We start from the raw sequence: 21573 nt of genomic DNA on the forward strand, positions 1-21573 counted from the left end.
CCTAACTGGGTTCCTGAGTGAATTGCTTGGCCCTAACTGGGGATCATTGTCTACTATGATTCTTTGGGGAAGTGAAAAATGTACAAAACATATATCAATGAGTTTTCTCACTATTAAATTCCATGCTTACTAACCGAGTAGGAATTGTTACACCCTGGCCACCATCACCCCCAGCGAGAATAGCACAGGCTAGTTTCCCGAGGGTTGCTCATAGGGCAGAATGGCATTCATCTCGCTCTGTTGAGATTCCATTTGTTTACCCTTGGGTGTGTGACCTGGTTTGGTGAACCATTTTACCTCACCGAGTGCATTGAGTATGGCATCCATACCTCGTGGGCTGAAGTGAACCAGGTCGGGTCTCATGTTTTGACCGTAACCCATGGTTTCTTCGAACAGTGACATGTTCATTTCTTGGCCCTTGTGCACAAATTTCGATGAGGAATCCAGAACCCTTACATTGCTATTATCATCAAGGGATAATATTTTTGCAATCAATGAGTCATACATGGCCCAGAACCTGTGTCGGTTCTCATTGGCTAACCTGGGAACTGGCGGAGGAGTCAGAACAATGACCTTCTGAGCACCTTTCCTCTTTAGGGTGTAAATGATATCCTGGAGGTTCCGGAACACCTGGTTGGTGTCCTTCCCTCGGAGCATATCATTTGTGGATACCATTAATAACACATTTTTATGAACACACTTTTCCCTTCTCAAAGCACTGAGCAACTGCGCTGAGGTTTGTCCAGATATGAAAAGTCCGATGTGGTAATTACCATCGCTGTCTCTTTGGACAGGATACCCGAATTTTCTTTGCGCAAGACGTGACAACATTGAATCACCCACTGCCTGATACTGATTTATCAGTGGAGTGTGCTTGCATGAATCTGAACATTGTGGGACAGGTTTAGGTTTGGCATCGCCCTTCCCCACGTCAGGACGTTGCCTACCTAGTTTCCCTGGTTGTGCACATTTGGATGCACCTCAGCGAGATGCTCGGAAGACCCATGTGAGCTGGGAGAACTCTTACGTTGGAACGTTCTACCCTTTCTCCGGTCTACCTTGGTTCTGTTTGGGTACTCCTTAGGCCGGGAGCCCCTCGCAGATTTGCACATGTGAGCGTCCTCCTTTTTGGACGAACCGCTCGCTTCACCCTGACCACGACTCACATAGGTCCGGTTAATGCGAGTCGTGGTTTTCCCGTAATTGGGTCGTGCTGGCCTTGCAACTTCCCTCTCAGGATATTGTGGCACTTGCACACTCTCATACCGAAGTATGGAGTTGGCCACCTCCTGAAGAGAGACGAAGGGAGCCAGGATTAACTGGTCCTTCAAGCTGCGCGGCAGCTGTTGCACAACGTGGGTGAAAACCTGGTTGTCGGCGATTTCTGGCAACGCAAGCCTAATCATTTTGACTTGTCGCCAGAAATGTTTGTGCACTGATCTGTGCTGGGATGGGTTGTACCTTTCGTTGAGAGCCGTCGCCAGGGAAGAAGCTCTCCACCCATCCCCTTGGAAATATGAGAGGAACTGCCTTTTGAAATCCGAATAGGACTTGAACTTTCGTTCGTTCCTCTCGTACCACTGCCCTGCCTCGTCCCGTAGACAGAACGAGATTATTTGGAGGGCATCCGCCAAATCTACCTCCAGGAGAGTGAGATCTCTCTCAAACTCCTGCACGAAATCGGAGGCCAGCCTGTTCCCCTGCCCGTTAAAGGTTGGGAGCTGTTTGAGATCAGCAAACCTAACCCTAGGTTTGCTCTTGTTCCTCCTCCGGTTCTTCCTCTTCCTCTGGCTGCGGACTTCGGCATCCGAGCTTTCGGAGTTGGACTCCGGGGAGTTACCAAGTGGGTGGTACTTGTTAGGGGGAGACACATAGCCACTACTCTGGTCAGAGCTTTCGTAACCCTTAGGTCGTCGTTTGGGTTTGTACAAGGCCTGGTGGACAGACACATTCCTTGCAGGTGAGACGGGCATGGTAACTGACGTCAGTGGAAGGGCGGACTGAGTAATTCGTCTCTCCATCCCTTCCAGGCAAGCAAGAATCCTCATCAGGCTTGCATCGTCAGACCTTTGTTCTGCTGGCAGCTGCTCCTCACCAACCCTTTGTTGTGAGGAGGTGCGCTGCTCAGTGACTTGGCCCTCGGAAATGCATTCATGCGATCTGCGGCCTTCCGCCTGACAGTTCGGCATTTCCTTCCTCACTTGCTCAAAAAACCCTGTTCTCGATCGTGACCATGTGGTCACTGCACGTGAGCTCTCTGCATATGTTTTCTAGGGCATCTAACCTCCCTAGAATCTGAGCTGTGGTGGTCTGATTGTCACCGCCTTGCACTTCGCCAACGAGTTCCCTCAGTTGCGAAATTTGACCTGACACTTGTGTAAAATCCCTACCTAATCTTAACTCTAAGTCATTACACTGGATCTCTATTTGGTTAATTCTATTGGTGTTGGTCGCTACTTGCTTAGTTAACAATTCTGAGGTCTTTGTGGTGGCATTGTGGATGGAGTCCAGTCTGGCCTGGAATTCCGTCCTTACGGCTTCAAGTTTCCTATTTACTTCCGCCGATGCCTTGGCAAATTCCCTACCCTGAGCATCAATTTTCTGACCCTGCGCTTCAAGTTTCTGACCCTGCGCATCAAGTTTCGCATCAAGTTTCTGACCCTGTGCTTCAAGTTTCGCCTCAAGTTTCTGACCCTGTGCCTCAAGTTTCTGACTAACATTTTCAGATACTTTCGCTTGCTCCTGGAGCATTGCTACAATGAGATCAAGCTGGGGGTTATTAAGGGAACTTGCACTACCGCTGGGTGGGAACCCACGACCTGCTGGCCGTTCCAACGACCTTGATCTGGTATTCATATTTGGGGAGTGCCGGTACTGAGTCTCATAATCTTGCGATCCGCGAGAGACAAAAAAAAATGACTGACGATAGATTCGGGAGTCGAATGGCTTCGTCTACGCGGCTGGTCCAGGGATACGTGCCTCCAGGTTACGTTGCCGAATAATAGGAAAGATGAACCTAACCTACTCACCCACTTTGGGCTTGATTGAACCTACGAAACGACCTGGCTATGCAACCTGGACACACCTATCCCCGTGCAGCTCTACGCTGTCCTCCAGTGACCATTAACATGGAGGATGTCCCCAATAGACCAGCATCCATTCCGAGGAGTGATTGCTGGTTTATCATAGGGACTTTCAGCCTATTTATTCCGGAGCGAGAAGTACGCTTCCCGGACTTACCCGCCCAAATATGAATTGATAAATCAAGATGTTGGAAAGACACATTTAATATTCTGATGTTATCACATTTAAATATATACAAGCCCTGCACAAACTTATAGGTTTGTTTTTACATATGGAACCAACAAATGGGTAACAAAAACATTGTACTTACATCTTCTGCTTCCACCTCATCACACATGGGCCTTACAACACAGCACTTATCACTCCAACTATAAATGGGGGAATTTCTGTGAGTTTAAAAGAAAAGCAACATGTGCTCTCTGAATTCTGTTTATCCACAAAAGGATGTCTTTTTGATAACCAATGAATTTTGGTCTGGGGCTTATTAATTACTTAATATTTCGATGTTATATCATACTTTTACTAATTAGGCCTAATTTCTGTTAATCTAAACATATCTGGGAATGTCTATTCCTATTAATTTTACCTGAATTGAATTGGCCTTGTACTTTGGTTGGAGTGGAGTGCTGCCTGTATGTATTGGGGATGTATACCCAACCTTTGGTTGGTTATACATATCCCGGGCCCTCGGGAAAAGAAAAAGGATACGTGAAGCGGATCATTTTTCTTTACCCTTTACTACACTATACCCAAATACATACACAAAATATTTATATACACACTGAATTGTTATGACCTCGCTGGTCCGAAAAGAACATATACATGAAAGAAAATAAATTTGCAATTATTCTTGTCCGTCACTTGGATATATGTTTGAGATATTGTTCTGTCCGATATATCGAACGATTTCCTAGACGGTATATACATGGTTAATATAACACACACTTAAAAGTTTTCAATAAATGATTTTGGTTATTCATGTTATAATGTCTGCTTTTTGTAGCACTGAATGCAGTTTTTGTACTCGACCTAAGCTGCATAGTAGTTTTTTAGATATGTATCTACTGTCTGCCCCTCACTCACTTGAGGGTGCAGTACCTTCAAGAAATGTTCATCATACACCTTTGTATGATGTCCACGTTTGGTCACCTCACAATTGTTCTTCAATATCTCCTTAGGTGGAGCACGCTGTCGCCTGGCTTTGCGCAGCATCCGTTGCCAGCAAATGCTTTTGTTCTCGCTTGGCGGAACAATGCTTCGACCCGGCTACCCATTGGGATTGTGAACAATCTGTGGAATGCACTCCTTGTGTGAAGTCTGTCGGATTGTCATGGTGGTTCGTTTCTGGATGTCAATGTTCGATTACGAACCCCTGACACACTCCCTGCTTCCCCATATTGCTGGAACGCTGAAAAGATTGTCTTTGGTTCCTGGCATAATATGCTTGGGGGTCTGCTGCTGCCTATGACACCATGCACTTTTGTATGTTTGCTCCGGGGTTTTGTGGTGACACTGAGGGGGAGTTGGAGTGATGTACTCACTGGCCCCACTTCACACGCAGGCTTTGACCTTACCCTTGTTGGTTTTGGGTTGTTCCTCCTAAACAGCCCTATATGTTTGGGGGTGCTTGCATATCTCTATTACCGCTAACCCTGGTTTGGTCGAACCCAACCCATCGGTAGTGCAAATACCCAATAATTGCTAAACAATATTTCGCTTGATTGGTAGTGAGTGATCTAGCCTAGATTTGCACTCTAGGGAAATAAATCTCTATGATGGTTGGACTCACTTTTGTGTCCAACAAAGAAATGGCCCTGGTATACAATAATGAAATTACCCTTTATACCACAATGAAATTGCCTTGGCATATAATACTGAAATAATACTTTTGTATACAACAATGAAATAATACTTTTGTACACAACAATGAAATTGACTTTTGCATACAATGATAAAATAATCCCTTACACGATCTTGACATAAATTTTTCTACCCTATGTACAAATGGGTGAATGTCACAGACCAGACAGAACCTCATCCACAAAACCTCTGACCTTTAACATATATTAATACTAGTGTTCAAAAAATGTGTAGCTTTTTCTCCTCATCTTGTACCTGTTGTACACTCCTATCCGTGCGTCTTACCCTGGATGCGCTAGAGGGATACCAATACCTCTTATGCGACTAATACTATAGCGCAGGAGCCGTACCGTCGCGTACTTCTCTCCTAGGTCCTACTGATATCGGGTTTAGGAAGAAACGTAGAGCTGACGAGCAGACATCTACAGTTTCCATGGGGAAGTATCACAAGGGTACGAGGGTGGAGCCATTTGTGCGCAGTTACTCGTCTTACCAACAGACAAAGCAAGTCGTAGGGAAACGGCTGCACCCCGTCGGGATTGAGGTTGAGTCCTCGTTGAATTCAGAGGCCCCTTGGCTTGAATTAACTTCTTTGAGGTACTCTCGATGCTAACACCGGATGTAGTAGTCTGAGCATCTCAATGTAATGACTATACACCTTATAGCTACACCTCCACAACTTCATGTTATTCACATGTTGGTTGGGTAGGCTCTTACCGCTAACACAATGAACAAGATTAAATATGTTATCTGTCACCTGATCACTACAAACTAATGGACCGAAGAAGGTGTGGAACAATTTGTGGGTCTGTCCCTCTAGAGCTTTGCTTTGGAGATGGGATTTAAGAAAAACTAAGTCATACACTTTGATCACAGTCCTGTTTTGCTGTGATTCATTTACCTTGTTGTTGGCTTTGTTTCGCCTTTCGGCCGTCCGGGATACAGCCATGAACAATTGCTGATCCCATTCGGTTTGTTCACCTGTAGGAATATGAAAGTGTTCCCTAACTGGGTTCCTGAGTGAATTGCTTGGCCCTAACTGGGGATCATTGTCTACTATGATTCTTTGGGGAAGTGAAAAATGTACAAAACATATATCAATGAGTTTTCTCACTATTAAATTCCATGCTTACTAACCGAGTAGGAATTGTTACACCCTGGCCACCATCACCCCCAGCGAGAATAGCACAGGCTAGTTTCCCGAGGGTTGCTCATAGGGCAGAATGGCATTCATCTCGCTCTGTTGAGATTCCATTTGTTTACCCTTGGGTGTGTGACCTGGTTTGGTGAACCATTTTACCTCACCGAGTGCATTGAGTATGGCATCCATACCTCGTGGGCTGAAGTGAACCAGGTCGGGTCTCATGTTTTGACCGTAACCCATGGTTTCTTCGAACAGTGACATGTTCATTTCTTGGCCCTTGTGCACAAATTTCGATGAGGAATCCAGAACCCTTACATTGCTATTATCATCAAGGGATAATATTTTTGCAATCAATGAGTCATACATGGCCCAGAACCTGTGTCGGTTCTCATTGGCTAACCTGGGAACTGGCGGAGGAGTCAGAACAATGACCTTCTGAGCACCTTTCCTCTTTAGGGTGTAAATGATATCCTGGAGGTTCCGGAACACCTGGTTGGTGTCCTTCCCTCGGAGCATATCATTTGTGGATACCATTAATAACACATTTTTATGAACACACTTTTCCCTTCTCAAAGCACTGAGCAACTGCGCTGAGGTTTGTCCAGATATGAAAAGTCCGATGTGGTAATTACCATCGCTGTCTCTTTGGACAGGATACCCGAATTTTCTTTGCGCAAGACGTGACAACATTGAATCACCCACTGCCTGATACTGATTTATCAGTGGAGTGTGCTTGCATGAATCTGAACATTGTGGGACAGGTTTAGGTTTGGCATCGCCCTTCCCCACGTCAGGACGTTGCCTACCTAGTTTCCCTGGTTGTGCACATTTGGATGCACCTCAGCGAGATGCTCGGAAGACCCATGTGAGCTGGGAGAACTCTTACGTTGGAACGTTCTACCCTTTCTCCGGTCTACCTTGGTTCTGTTTGGGTACTCCTTAGGCCGGGAGCCCCTCGCAGATTTGCACATGTGAGCGTCCTCCTTTTTGGACGAACCGCTCGCTTCACCCTGACCACGACTCACATAGGTCCGGTTAATGCGAGTCGTGGTTTTCCCGTAATTGGGTCGTGCTGGCCTTGCAACTTCCCTCTCAGGATATTGTGGCACTTGCACACTCTCATACCGAAGTATGGAGTTGGCCACCTCCTGAAGAGAGACGAAGGGAGCCAGGATTAACTGGTCCTTCAAGCTGCGCGGCAGCTGTTGCACAACGTGGGTGAAAACCTGGTTGTCGGCGATTTCTGGCAACGCAAGCCTAATCATTTTGACTTGTCGCCAGAAATGTTTGTGCACTGATCTGTGCTGGGATGGGTTGTACCTTTCGTTGAGAGCCGTCGCCAGGGAAGAAGCTCTCCACCCATCCCCTTGGAAATATGAGAGGAACTGCCTTTTGAAATCCGAATAGGACTTGAACTTTCGTTCGTTCCTCTCGTACCACTGCCCTGCCTCGTCCCGTAGACAGAACGAGATTATTTGGAGGGCATCCGCCAAATCTACCTCCAGGAGAGTGAGATCTCTCTCAAACTCCTGCACGAAATCGGAGGCCAGCCTGTTCCCCTGCCCGTTAAAGGTTGGGAGCTGTTTGAGATCAGCAAACCTAACCCTAGGTTTGCTCTTGTTCCTCCTCCGGTTCTTCCTCTTCCTCTGGCTGCGGACTTCGGCATCCGAGCTTTCGGAGTTGGACTCCGGGGAGTTACCAAGTGGGTGGTACTTGTTAGGGGGAGACACATAGCCACTACTCTGGTCAGAGCTTTCGTAACCCTTAGGTCGTCGTTTGGGTTTGTACAAGGCCTGGTGGACAGACACATTCCTTGCAGGTGAGACGGGCATGGTAACTGACGTCAGTGGAAGGGCGGACTGAGTAATTCGTCTCTCCATCCCTTCCAGGCAAGCAAGAATCCTCATCAGGCTTGCATCGTCAGACCTTTGTTCTGCTGGCAGCTGCTCCTCACCAACCCTTTGTTGTGAGGAGGTGCGCTGCTCAGTGACTTGGCCCTCGGAAATGCATTCATGCGATCTGCGGCCTTCCGCCTGACAGTTCGGCATTTCCTTCCTCACTTGCTCAAAAAACCCTGTTCTCGATCGTGACCATGTGGTCACTGCACGTGAGCTCTCTGCATATGTTTTCTAGGGCATCTAACCTCCCTAGAATCTGAGCTGTGGTGGTCTGATTGTCACCGCCTTGCACTTCGCCAACGAGTTCCCTCAGTTGCGAAATTTGACCTGACACTTGTGTAAAATCCCTACCTAATCTTAACTCTAAGTCATTACACTGGATCTCTATTTGGTTAATTCTATTGGTGTTGGTCGCTACTTGCTTAGTTAACAATTCTGAGGTCTTTGTGGTGGCATTGTGGATGGAGTCCAGTCTGGCCTGGAATTCCGTCCTTACGGCTTCAAGTTTCCTATTTACTTCCGCCGATGCCTTGGCAAATTCCCTACCCTGAGCATCAATTTTCTGACCCTGCGCTTCAAGTTTCTGACCCTGCGCATCAAGTTTCGCATCAAGTTTCTGACCCTGTGCTTCAAGTTTCGCCTCAAGTTTCTGACCCTGTGCCTCAAGTTTCTGACTAACATTTTCAGATACTTTCGCTTGCTCCTGGAGCATTGCTACAATGAGATCAAGCTGGGGGTTATTAAGGGAACTTGCACTACCGCTGGGTGGGAACCCACGACCTGCTGGCCGTTCCAACGACCTTGATCTGGTATTCATATTTGGGGAGTGCCGGTACTGAGTCTCATAATCTTGCGATCCGCGAGAGACAAAAAAAAATGACTGACGATAGATTCGGGAGTCGAATGGCTTCGTCTACGCGGCTGGTCCAGGGATACGTGCCTCCAGGTTACGTTGCCGAATAATAGGAAGGATGAACCTAACCTACTCACCCACTTTGGGCTTGATTGAACCTACGAAACGACCTGGCTATGCAACCTGGACACACCTATCCCCGTGCAGCTCTACGCTGTCCTCCAGTGACCATTAACATGGAGGATGTCCCCAATAGACCAGCATCCATTCCGAGGAGTGATTGCTGGTTTATCATAGGGACTTTCAGCCTATTTATTCCGGAGCGAGAAGTACGCTTCCCGGACTTACCCGCCCAAATATGAATTGATAAATCAAGATGTTGGAAAGACACATTTAATATTCTGATGTTATCACATTTAAATATATACAAGCCCTGCACAAACTTATAGGTTTGTTTTTACATATGGAACCAACAAATGGGTAACAAAAACATTGTACTTACATCTTCTGCTTCCACCTCATCACACATGGGCCTTACAACACAGCACTTATCACTCCAACTATAAATGGGGGAATTTCTGTGAGTTTACACTAAAAATATAACCGGATCTTCAGGCAGATGGCTATTTACTTGCAAGTGAACTATTTCAGGGAGCTGTATGACCAAGGATGTGCTTAATAATCCTGGATGCTCTTGGATACAAAGCATCATGGTTTCCTGAAGGCTCATTGTCCTCACCATGTGGTTTTGAAAAGTTCCGAATTTTCATGGATATTGGTTCCATGCACTTCAATTCACTGTAAATCCTGTAATTTGTCCATATTATACAATACTGGACTATTTCCCAGCACTTAGTAGCTATTTCACATGTTTTAAACACAATGGCCACTCCATTGTCCTTTCTCCACTGGCCTACTCTGGCCCTAAAACTTGGAGCGATGTGAACTGTACCAACTCTTTACACCAAGTGAAATCAAGATGGCTGCCTCACATGTTAAAAGCTATCACAGTCTCATTGTCTGGTAGCCACGCCCATGAGGCCATCTGATTGGTTCACAGCACCTTGGGTTACTTGCTTTCATCAAGTACCTTGAGAAGCCCAATAGATGGCAGTCCAGTCAGGGCTAGTTCCACTGACTCTCACCAGATGGCTCTGGTGCTGTGAGACCGATTGTCTTTTGTCCAAAAACATCGATTTTTTGATGTTTTTGTGGTTTGTTTGCACATATAATTGTGACTTGGAGTTATTTTCAGGGAAAGCAAGTTAATTTGTGCTTGCACAAATGTTATCCTGAAAATATCTGTATTAATAAAAAATTTGCATGAAAAGCAACATGTGCTCTCTGAATTCTGTTTATCCACAAAAGGATGTCTTTTTGATAACCAATGAATTTTGGTCTGGGGCTTATTAATTACTTAATATTTCGATGTTATATCATACTTTTACTAATTAGGCCTAATTTCTGTTAATCTTAACATATCTGGGAATGTTTATTCCTATTAATTTTACCTGAATTGAATTGGCCTTGTACTTTGGTTGGAGTGGAGTGCTGCCTGTATGTATTGGGGATGTATACCCAACCTTTGGTTGGTTATACGCTCTTCCTTTCCTTTGACTTCTAAAATGGGCAACCAGTTCTGGATGCATTCTTGAAAATGAACAAAAACCATAGGACAAGTAAAAAAAAAAAAAGAGTGCCCCCCCTACCCCCTTTGCACGGCAATGTAATAATTGCAGAATTCAGGTCCTATATTTTTCTCTTTTTTTTTTTAATGCTATTGAAATATTGCCCGTGTTATTGTCTGTTGCAAGGTAAAACATAAAGAAAGGGTCATTTCTTTTTTCTTCACACAGCTGATGAAAGTTCCACTTTAGACAGTTGCTTTATCTTTGAAATACGGAGGATTTTTCCTTCGACCAACTGTTGCTCGAACTTCCAGCCAGTCGCCTTGTTTTTACGCAACTGCCGCCAGTGCTTTGTCCAGCGTCTGCAAACCAATAACAGCCATGAATCATCCAGTGGGAAGGCAAAAGTCATTGTTTAGAATCTCGCAAAGCTGTTTTGATTTGACGATAACGAAATTCGATCTTCAGAAAGAAAAACAATAGTTAAAACAACTTCATGTTCTGCATGCACCTTCTCATAAACTGTAAATTTTATTTTGCATCTGTAATGTACAGCTTTTTTCTGCTATATGTAAATATAAATTTTTCGTGTGTGTGTATAAATTTGTTTTACATATGCCTGCCTCGTTGCTCGCTCCCTCTGCCGGTTGAGGAACGCGTTCTTCGGCACCCTTGTTCGACTACAGGAATGCTTTTTATTGCAAAATCCACTTTTCCCAATTTCACGGATACGGGGGGGAATTCTTTCTAAATATCGGCACGCACCGTTATTCCACCCCAATCATGCGCTAGCCTCTCCCGGTCTTCAACCAAATTCTGTTTTATGTATTAAAAAAGGAGGCTAAGTCCTTCGTTACTGACGACATGTCGCAACGTAGGATCGACGCCTGATCTCTCCTTGAACCTAAGCGCCGGTGGGCATCGTTTTGCCGCTTCTGTCCAGAAATGAATAGGGAAGCCTTGATTCATTGCTTTCCACACTTGCGTCCAAGGAGGGGTCTGTTTTTTTTGCCGAAAGCTGGATGCCAGTGTTGCCAACCACGTTTCGCTTGCCCTCAGCAGCGATCGCTTAGAAATTCACCATCTACATATCTAAATTATACTTATATTCCGTGTTGAAAACGTTCCTTCAATCGCAATCGGCATAAATTCAGTGTATAATAGTGTTAATATTGTGTTTAGGAGTAGTTCGACTTCTTAATGAGAACCATGTATTTGTTATTAAAGGGGGAACATTTATGTTCAATGAAACAGTGCATTTGGGGGTGATATTTAATTAATATAACTGCACAAGACATGCAAATGGAATAGTGGGGATGAAGATTTTGTTCATCGGTGTGTGCGTGGTTGCGTGGAGGAGTCCCTAGACGGCAGCACCGGGCGGTAAGGAAATCTTTGGGGCCCCGATGAGCAACAGCCCCAGGGCCGCTTTCAGCAGTACCATGGATCCAAGAGGGTCTATTGGTCCCCATTTAGATTCAGTGGTCATTCCAAAGGAGGGGATGATGCCAAAATATGTGGCAACCCCGGAATCGAAGGTGACCAGAGGAGGACAATTTTTGAGAGAGAGGAGACAGTTGACTTAGAACTGCGGTGAGATAGAGAAGGCAGTTTCTGGACACTTAATGTACTACCGCGAAGTTATACTCAAGTAGTTCCGGGTGATATCACTTGGGTGATATAAAGAAGTACGTTTCAGAGTTGACTAGGAACTGTTGGTTACGTATGTGTTCGAGTGCCCGTGGACTGTGACGCCGTACGGAAGTGTAACCTCGCGCACTGACCGCAGTCATAGTGTCGTTGCCCGAGCTTCCTTTCCCATGCTGTCGGGACTCGACCCGAGGACCCCACCGTGACCCTGCACACGGACCAGCACTGGACGGAGGACGACGTACATACATCGGCCGGACCAAGGTAGGATTGTGGCCACCACCCCCACAACAGTGATTTCGTGAGTGATAGCACGCAACACTATTTTGGGCCCAGGGGGGAATGTGTTGGGGTACGTTGGCCAACGTAGATGGTTGCTTTATGTGTGCATGTATATCTTGTGTAATAGGGTCTGTACAGTATTTTCGTGTGTGTATATAATATATGTATAAAGTCGATGATTTGCTTTTCTCCAATGCATCACCCTTTTCTAATGCAGAGCTCGTGGGCATTGGCTGGCGACTTGGTGAGGTAGACGAACATATCAAAATTTATTTCGACTTCGGCGACTTTTCGCTTAGAATCCATGCTCTACCGGCGCATCTACCGAGCTACAGCCGCAGCCGTGCATCACACATCTGACACGAGGATAAAGTTCCTGAACACTCAGAGCAAGGAAATGCACACAATATAATCGCTGCTTATCTTCAGAACCATTCATGGTGTGTGTGTTTGGGGGAGGGGGCAATGTGTAAGCTGAGAACGATTTAAAAGAAAGTGCTCAATGTATAAGCTGACACCGATTATCGTCAATTAACGTGAGAGTAAATAACGATCTCCCATGTTGATATCTGAAAATGCGCAGGTTTCATAAAGCTTGTTTTGAGTTCATTTTATGCTTTTGGGCTAATTGGGACTAAATATACAGTTTCACTTTAGTGAAATACAATTCCAAACAAAAATGATTATCGAGTGCGACACTGTTCAATGTGTCTTAGAATACGCATTGGGTGCAAACAGATTGCAAGTTGCGTGTTTCCTTTTTCAGGCTGGCTTACAATGCAAGTCGAGGAAGAGTATGGACTGCTCCCTGGCATGGGGGAGGGGGTGAATTAGAAGTTGGTCGAAGGAAGGAAAACGTGACTTTTTTACGATGTATTTTACACAGCCGAACCAGAACGAAATTTACAGCCCCACTTTTTTTTTTCTTTGTGCCTAGAAAGATAAGATCTTCCAAGAGATCTTATCTTACCAGTTCATCTTGTAACAGACAATGCTCTAGTAGACCCGTATTAAATCCAACATTCATTCTGCCTGATTATCTCCCAATAATCGTTATTGGTGCAAATTCCAATAACGACCCCTTCGAAATAACTACCTTTTCCCCGTGAACTGTGAAAGGTCGTTGTATCGAGAGTTGACTGTAACAAATATGAAGGTAAAATAATGACGTCAACACTTACCAAATAGAAATAACTACTGTATATTTACTGCACTATTGCAGCTTGACTCACGTAAATAAATAAATAACGTTTACACTAATTTCATCATTCACTCCCTGTTACTAATACAAGCTGTCTGAAATGTCCTCACTTCCATCCATCTTGTTCGATATTCCCGTTACCTTAAAACTTTTGATCACCATTTCCAGGGAGATGAAGTTCCATGCCTCACGAACCCATTCACAAACAATCGGCACCAATACACATTTCACCCTCCCGCTTGGTGCGAGTTCATGCTGCGTTGCTGTCATCCATCTATTGTATGCATCACACACTGTGACCTTGAACGGGCAGTTGATAACTTTGAAAAGCCTAACGTCTGGAAGTTCAAGGTCGCGTGGTGAATTCAGCAGCTACGAAAGCAAGGAAAAGCTTGTTTTTATGATCTACTGATTAATTTTAAATGAAATACGTAATGTTAGTCCGACACTAGGAAAGCCATTCGTGTGACTTGAATTGTACTGCACATTATATACGAGATATATTTACTTGTTGCTTTTCCCCATCAAAAACAAGGGTGCGTATTATACACGCGTAAATACGGTATTTATATTTCCCAAGATACTGATATTTTAAGTAAGCAAAATGTGTGTCTCATCTTCAGTTCATCAATAAGTTAAGCTTGGGTCAGACATTGATTTCAAAACACTATGAAATTTATGATGCATAGTTGTAAAGAATTTACTTTTACATTATCTTTCATGGTGCTACCTTTTCTGTTAAAACACAACATGGAAATATGCATGGGCGTATGGTAGACAAGAAAACAGACGGGAAGCATTTCATGTGGACGTTGTCAACATCAAGTTAAAGTAAAGGGGTGTAAAAGGAGAAGAAACTAAACATTCAGAAATCTTATGTGGATAAAGTATTACCATTATCTGTGTGTTGTTGTGCAGTGTTATTCTTCTGTTATGTTTTCATGTCAAGTCTTATGAAGAGAAAAGGTAACATTGCAAAAACAATGACTAACAACAAGTAATGTTTATTTCTCTTGTAGTCTATGGTTGTTACAAGCATAAAAACACAGTGTTTAGCTGTATTTTACTCATTTACCAGTCTGAATGAGTTTCATAATGTTATATAAATTATATATTTGTGCACATATATGTATGATTAATTTATTTTGTTTTAAAGGCACAACTGGAAAAATTGCAAAGTGAGATATCTCAGATTGCCAAGAAAACTGGTATTTCTTCAGCTACAAAACTTGCTCTCATTGCACCAAAAGCTGAACTGCTAGATGAAGAAATACCTAATGTTGAGTGGTGGGATTCGGTAATCTTAGAAGATGACAAGTGAGTATTTAAGCGATATTTTTATTTGAATGTAGCAATATATTTTAGTGCAAAGCTGGAATGGGGAATTTTAACGCAAGGTAGCCAGCCATACTCCATGTAAATAGCAAAAGAGTTAATCTCGAAATTATCATTGTTTTTCAATGCATCAAGGCTTAAATGTGTTTGAATGCATATAATTTTCATGAATTTATTAAATTAACTGATACTTATTTTTAAGCTTTATTTCTGAAATAAATCAATTTCAAGACACTCATAATTTTTTTTTAAACAAACAACTTTCAGCAGCACAGAATCATCAGTAACTGGTAATTAATTATATTTGTCATTTTTTCCTAGAGTAATATTAGCTATCTTAATGAAAGGTTGCAAATAACTATAATATTTTAAAATATGTCACACCCATAACATTTTCAGTTTCCTTTTTATATTTTTCTACGGAAATGAAAGCTAACAAATAAGGTTTTTCAATACTAAAATTAGGGTTAATAGTTCCGTAGCTAAACTGCTTTTAACTTTAATGTGGAACTTGATATGATAGTAAAAAAACTTCTCGTGTCATGTGCCGGCAATACTTGTTAAAATCAAAACAAACAGCACCATAAAAACACTTTAAAAGTTTTAAAATCAAAACAAAACACACTGACAGCACGATAAAAAACACTTCAAAAGTTTTTTATCATGCTGTTTATGTGTTTTGTGTTGATTTTAACAAGCGGAACTTGATGTTGTCCGATATCAACTTTCCAAGAGCTGCCCAAAATATTTTAAAAAAGGAAAAGAATCTTTTATTCTGATCAGAGGCGCAACCACGAATTTTTGTCTGGGGGGCCAAGTACCAGGATAAACGTACCAATAATAATAATAATAATAATGTAATGATAATAATATTATTATAACTTTATTTTATTATTATTATTGTTATTGATTTGTTTTATTTTACTTCACTTCTTGTGCCACTTTTGATGAATGGACACTCACAAACATTCATTCCCAAGCCAGGATTCGAACCTGGGATCAACATTATTATTATTATTAGTAGTAGTAGTAATATCAAAGACGATATTACCCTCGTAAATTATGCAAAAAGGGGATAGAAGTTGGTGCTAAAGCATTTGTGTTCGAACAAATGATTTGAATTATTTTTCAACATGTTCAATTTCACATTAATAATGGAAAACAAGCACACAAACTATTTTTGAAAGACAGAAAATGCTTGATAAATGCATTCCAAATATAATGGGGCGATGTGGACACTAAATTGTGTATATGTATTCAAAGTTTCTTTAATACATATTATATACAACAAATATTATTTAAATACATTACACAACCAATTTATTCATCTCATTATAAACCAAGATCAAAAATTACTTAAATTGTCTCTCAAATGTGCATGCTCCCTTTCCTTGAAACAATTGTTCATGCATTTAAAACAAAATCAATTAAGACAAGTGTTATTTCTCAGCCTGGTAATTTACAATGCATTACAGAGAAGTATGACAGATTGCAAGCGAAGCGAGCAAAAAAATTTTTGCATCCAATTTTCTTGCAGGCCGAAATCAATATTGATTTAATAGAGTGCAAATAATTTCACGGGATACCAATGCATTCTCCCTTTTACAAATTTTGTGCCTCGCCAATGGTGTAGTGGTATCATCGTCTCCTTGGTTTGATACCCGGTGGAGGCACATGGCACAGTGGTTCGGATCCCACTTTAAACTGTAGGTCCAGTACTGATTAGCCTTTCTGTGCATAAAGTGGACTTAAAGCCACAAATCAATCAATCAATTTTACAACTTATTTTCATTTAGATCATTCGGTGCTCAGGGCCGACTCGCGCCATCGCCTAGCTACGGTTCTGAACGTGATAAGACCAAGAAAAGCAGGTACTGCAAGCGAAGCGAGCAAGATAATTTTACGAAAAGTATTTTTTTTTTGCATAAAATGTGAAGTTGTGGGCGGTAGTTGCCCCCTGCAGGTACACTTGGCTGTCAATGATTGCCCCCCCCCCCCCTAGATCTCATTTCCATCTAAGGTTGAGGGGTGGGGGTGCAATGCCCCCCTGTGGTTGCACCACTCATTCTGATACTGCTAACAAAGGTAAGCGTAAAAAGTGTGTCTTTATTTTGACACTATAGGAGATTATTTTGGAGATGTTTCATGCTTAAAACTGTTGAACATAATTCACTGTATGGATCTTTCTCTGAATTCAAAATTTAAAGGTAATTGAGTTTGCATTGAACTTATGACTTCTATAAGCCATATACATTGGTATTTTGAGGGTTCAGTACAGTTCCACTTTTTTTTCATTACAAGACAAACAATATAATTAATTACAGTATTTATGTAATTTACAATCAAAGTGTTCCCTTATGCTATAGTATTCCTGATTTATTGCAGCATATTCATTGAAAGAAGCATACCCACAATTTAGGCTTAAAATATTTTAAATATTTTGCAACATCACATGGAAGAGGTGTACATGGTGCACCAAAATCATTGGTGTCTTAACAAAGGTTATGTGTAAGGTTGAGAATGTAACTGTCTGATTCAAAGACTTCGCAGAATTATCTGCAGAACTGATACTACCAATGTTGTCCTCCATATAAGTCATGAGAACACAAATACCAAAATTCAAGATTATATCTCTGGAAGGATGTTCATTAGTTGATGCTATCCACAAAGACTCTTATAATAATTCGGAAGAGGTGTATTGTTGGTGGTGCTGACAAACCAAAAGCTGTCATATAGTTTTGTACTAAATTGAAGACTACACTTTCCATTGAAATGTGCATGTTTCAAGCACTTTCAAAGTGGCTGGTATATTTTCAATGTGACGGAGTGCATACAAAAGGAAGTGACACCCTCCCTCCAGAAACAACTGTTAAGATATTTGATTTGTTTCATTGTGCTTTTTTATGTTGGAAAGTGAAGTAAATGTTATTCCCTTTTTAAATAATTTAAAATAAAGCATTGCCACGATTTTGAAGTGTATATTCCATTTCTTCCCTGGGAAAGTGTTTCTCCCCCCCCCCCCCCTGAGAAAAAGAATTTGTTTTGCACATCCATCGCATACCTGAGACCCAGGTTTGAGTCCTGCTTGAGCCTGCATTTTTTACTTAAATGTGTAATGTTTCTGTGATGTAAACTTATTTTCTCATCTCTCTTTCTTACAGATATACCATGAAGAATGATGAACCACAAATGAAAGTAGACTCCGTTACAAATCTGGTTGAGCATCCAACACAGATGAGACCACCAAGTAAGTTACCAACTTAGATAGTAATTCATACTATGGGAATGAGAGACGCGGTAATAGATAATTAAGGTACTCACATTTTCCGCGAAGCTGTTTTACATTATTTTCTATTAATTTCTGTAGCCACTGCCACCATCCTCGTTGGAATTTGTTGTGTTATTTTTTCCTAAATCGCCGCTAGGTGTGCAGCTGTCGCCTGTATATCTGCGTATATGTTGTCTGCTGTTCACCGGTGTTAATTTCTGCAGTAACAGAAGCCAGGCGTGGTGTGCCTGACCACTATCTGTGTTCAGTTCATGGTTGTAATGCATGATAGCGTGTGTTTCTTTGATTTTTGTGTCTATGAGAGGGTGTGCTTTGTATTTGACATGCACTTTCTCAATTTTATGGTTGTGGAATTTGATATGCTTGGCAAGTCCGGTGGTGGGTTGGACAGTTTTAGCATTTGATAGGTGCTGCTGAATTCTCTCACTGATGGGCCTGATGGATCTGCCGATGTAATTAATGAGCCTTACACTTGCATTCAGCATCATAGATGCCTGGATTGTTGAGGGGGGAGAGGAAGTATGTTTGTTTAGTTGGTCAGCTATTTTGGAGGTTGGTTTGTGTGCTATTTGGATGTTGTAGGGGTGGAGGGCTTTGGTAAGGCAGTTGGATGTGGTAGGATGGTAGGGAAAGGCAAACCACTTGGTTTTGCTACTGGGATCTGGTTGCAATGGTGGAGCAGGTTGTGTTGATGGTGCAGGTTGTCTTAGTTTGATTTCAACTTTGTTGCACCATGTGGAGAGTTGACATTCAGTATATCCATGTTTTAGTGCTAGTTCCATGATGGTTGCTATTTCGTCTTTCAGGTCTTCTTCTCTGGAACAGTAGGAGAAGGCTCTTCGGAAGAAGTTTAGCCATACGTTGGCCTTTTGCTTGGGTGGATTGTTGGATAGTGCATGGATATATTGGTTGCCTGCATCTGGTTTTCTGAAAACTGTGGTTGTGAATTTGTTCCCCCCACGGCTGATGGTGAGGTCCAAGAAATTGATTTGGCCCTGCTTTTCATGTTCTATGGTGAATTTTAGTCTGGGGTGGTTGCTACCTAGTTTTTCCAACAACAGATTGATCTCTTCTGTTTTTTTGTATATGACTATGGTGTCATCAGCGTATTGTCCATATCTGATGAATTTGAGTTCCGGAGTTCGGCTTTTTTTAGCCAAATGCATTACTATGTTTGCTATGGGAGCCGATAGTGGGTTTCCCATGGCAAGGCCTTCAGATTGCTCATAGAAATTATTTTCAAATTGAAAATAATTGTGTCTTAAAGCCATCTTTCAACTGATGTTAAGGCTAGGTTTATGGGTATTGAATTATACATGAGGTCCTTTACAGAACAGAATGAAAATCTTATTGTGGGATGTAAGCTGCCTTGGTGATCAAGTATGTTGAGTATTTAATTCATGATTTTGCCACCAAGTGTCCAGGATTTGAATCCTGGCCTGATCATGGATGTTTCTTTGAAAGGGTCTCTTATCAATTTCATCTACTTACCATGCACCCTCATCATCATAGCTTAACACATTCGGGTCTGGCCTCATAACACAGCATTGTTACCTCTGGTCTGCGGTTTTTGGTTGTTTTTCAAAAAATCATAGCAAAAATATTTTTAATTTGTTTTTATTAAACCACATATTTCTTAAATCTACAAAACTTCCTCTTTTCAATGAACAAAAATTTGTTAAATTTTATTTTCATTTTCAGACGTTTTTTAATATTTTTTTCAGCAATGTTTTGTGAAGAAGAAAAAAGTACAACATTGTAACAAATGTTAATATAGAGATATTTTAAGTTCGTAATCTGAAAATTTCAATAATTAACTACATAAACTATCAATACATCTTTTGAATCTTGCATAAGAATACATCTTATGTGCACATAACAAAAAATAATTACAAATTACAAATAATTATCTTTTGTATGAAAAAGTGGCTGCAGGACAGGAACAGACGATGTATCAGTTGGTTCTGCGTCATCTGTAAAAATTAAAGAAATAAACTAAATAAATAAAATAAATTTTCATTTTACATACACTATACAAAATAATAAATGGAAAAACAAAAAATACATCAGTGCATGTAGGAGAATCAAGCAAGAAGCAAGATGAATAGACCCAAAAAAATAACCTCTTCTCACTTCATTAATAAAATACTAGAGTTTGCAACACTGTTTATATTGTTGACAATAATTATTACGAATATAACCTACCTTACAAATCTTCAAATTCATCTGCATCATCAAAATCGTCGCTAATTTCAAACTCTGAGGCGGAATCCTCTCTGCAGTCTGGATCTAACGACGCCATTCTAAACAATGCAGAGTACATCAACCCGACAACAAACAGTCACAGGTGCGAGATAAAAATAGCACATGAGTCACTTAGAGGTCGGAATTTCAACAGAGGGGCTTGAATGGACACGCGCATGAGACGAAGTACGAGCATAGCCCGTCGTTCAATCGGCAAAGCGATTGCATACCGCACGACGGGCTATGCCCGTCGTTCGTCCACATTGAATGTAAATGCACTGCGGGCTATGCCCGTCGTGAGACCCCAATGTGTTAAAGAAGTAAAATGTGACATTAAATAAGAAAAATGCAATATTGCGGAACTCCAGTTTTTTTTTCCTTCCAAATGTTACATTTTACCTTTCTCAGCTCAATGAAGCAAAGTCTTCTAAAATTTTTCAGAAATATAAATTTTCCCACTTGATAAGTTCTTTGATCACAGTCCCTGAAAAATATATAATCGAAGTTCCAGTGTAGGTCTGAGTTGTTTAGTCACAGCAGGGTTTCTCCTCCAGCTTTTTCCACAAGCTGAGTCCTTACAACATTACAGAGGAAATAGTTTATGTGATTTGTTTTCTTCAGGTGATAGCGAGTGCTTTGAGTCGTCAGTCAGGCAGAGTTATTCTTTATCTTTCAACATTCCCATAGAGCAAATAAAAACCACTATAGTTCAATGTTGGTTCATTGTTATGGGCACTTGGCAGTACTAGGGATTGGCTGCAGATACAGAATGATCTGAATATCATGCATCCCTACCTTTAAGAGTACATATTAGAAATTCACACTGATTTTTCATCAGACAACATTTTTTTGCTAAGATTTTTACCATCTAGGAGCTTGTAGAAATCAACGAATGACCCACATCAGTGCATTTTTTCTAGAAATCCCAAAATCAGCAAAAGGAAATGTATAAAAGTAGTCACTGGTGTGGAATGAGTTTTGTAATTGCGAATGTGGTACTCTGGATTGGAGCCATTAGAGATAGTCAAAGGCAGATTTATGACTTTGAGATCACTTTGTAATTGAGCTGTTGGCAAGAAAGTCTTGGCTCACTGGAATCATGATG

The 21573-nt window shown here is 41.7% G+C and overlaps 1 protein-coding gene across 1 annotated transcript in view; it reads left to right on the top strand.

Annotated features, from left to right (window-relative positions):
* The window catches only part of Prp3 (pre-mRNA processing factor 3), a 61818-nt gene that overhangs the window by 16751 nt on the left and 23494 nt on the right, over positions 1-21573 (top strand). The window contains exons 7-8 of the mRNA XM_083125372.1: positions 14757-14917; positions 18097-18182. Coding sequence (XP_082981498.1) covers positions 14757-14917; positions 18097-18182 — 247 coding nt within the window. The remainder of the gene's footprint in view (positions 1-14756; positions 14918-18096; positions 18183-21573) is intronic.

This window comes from Lepisma saccharinum, chromosome 1 (assembly GCF_977018435.1).
Source record: "Lepisma saccharinum chromosome 1, izLepSacc3.1, whole genome shotgun sequence".
In the NCBI taxonomy this organism is placed as follows: Eukaryota; Metazoa; Arthropoda; class Insecta; order Zygentoma; family Lepismatidae; genus Lepisma; species Lepisma saccharinum.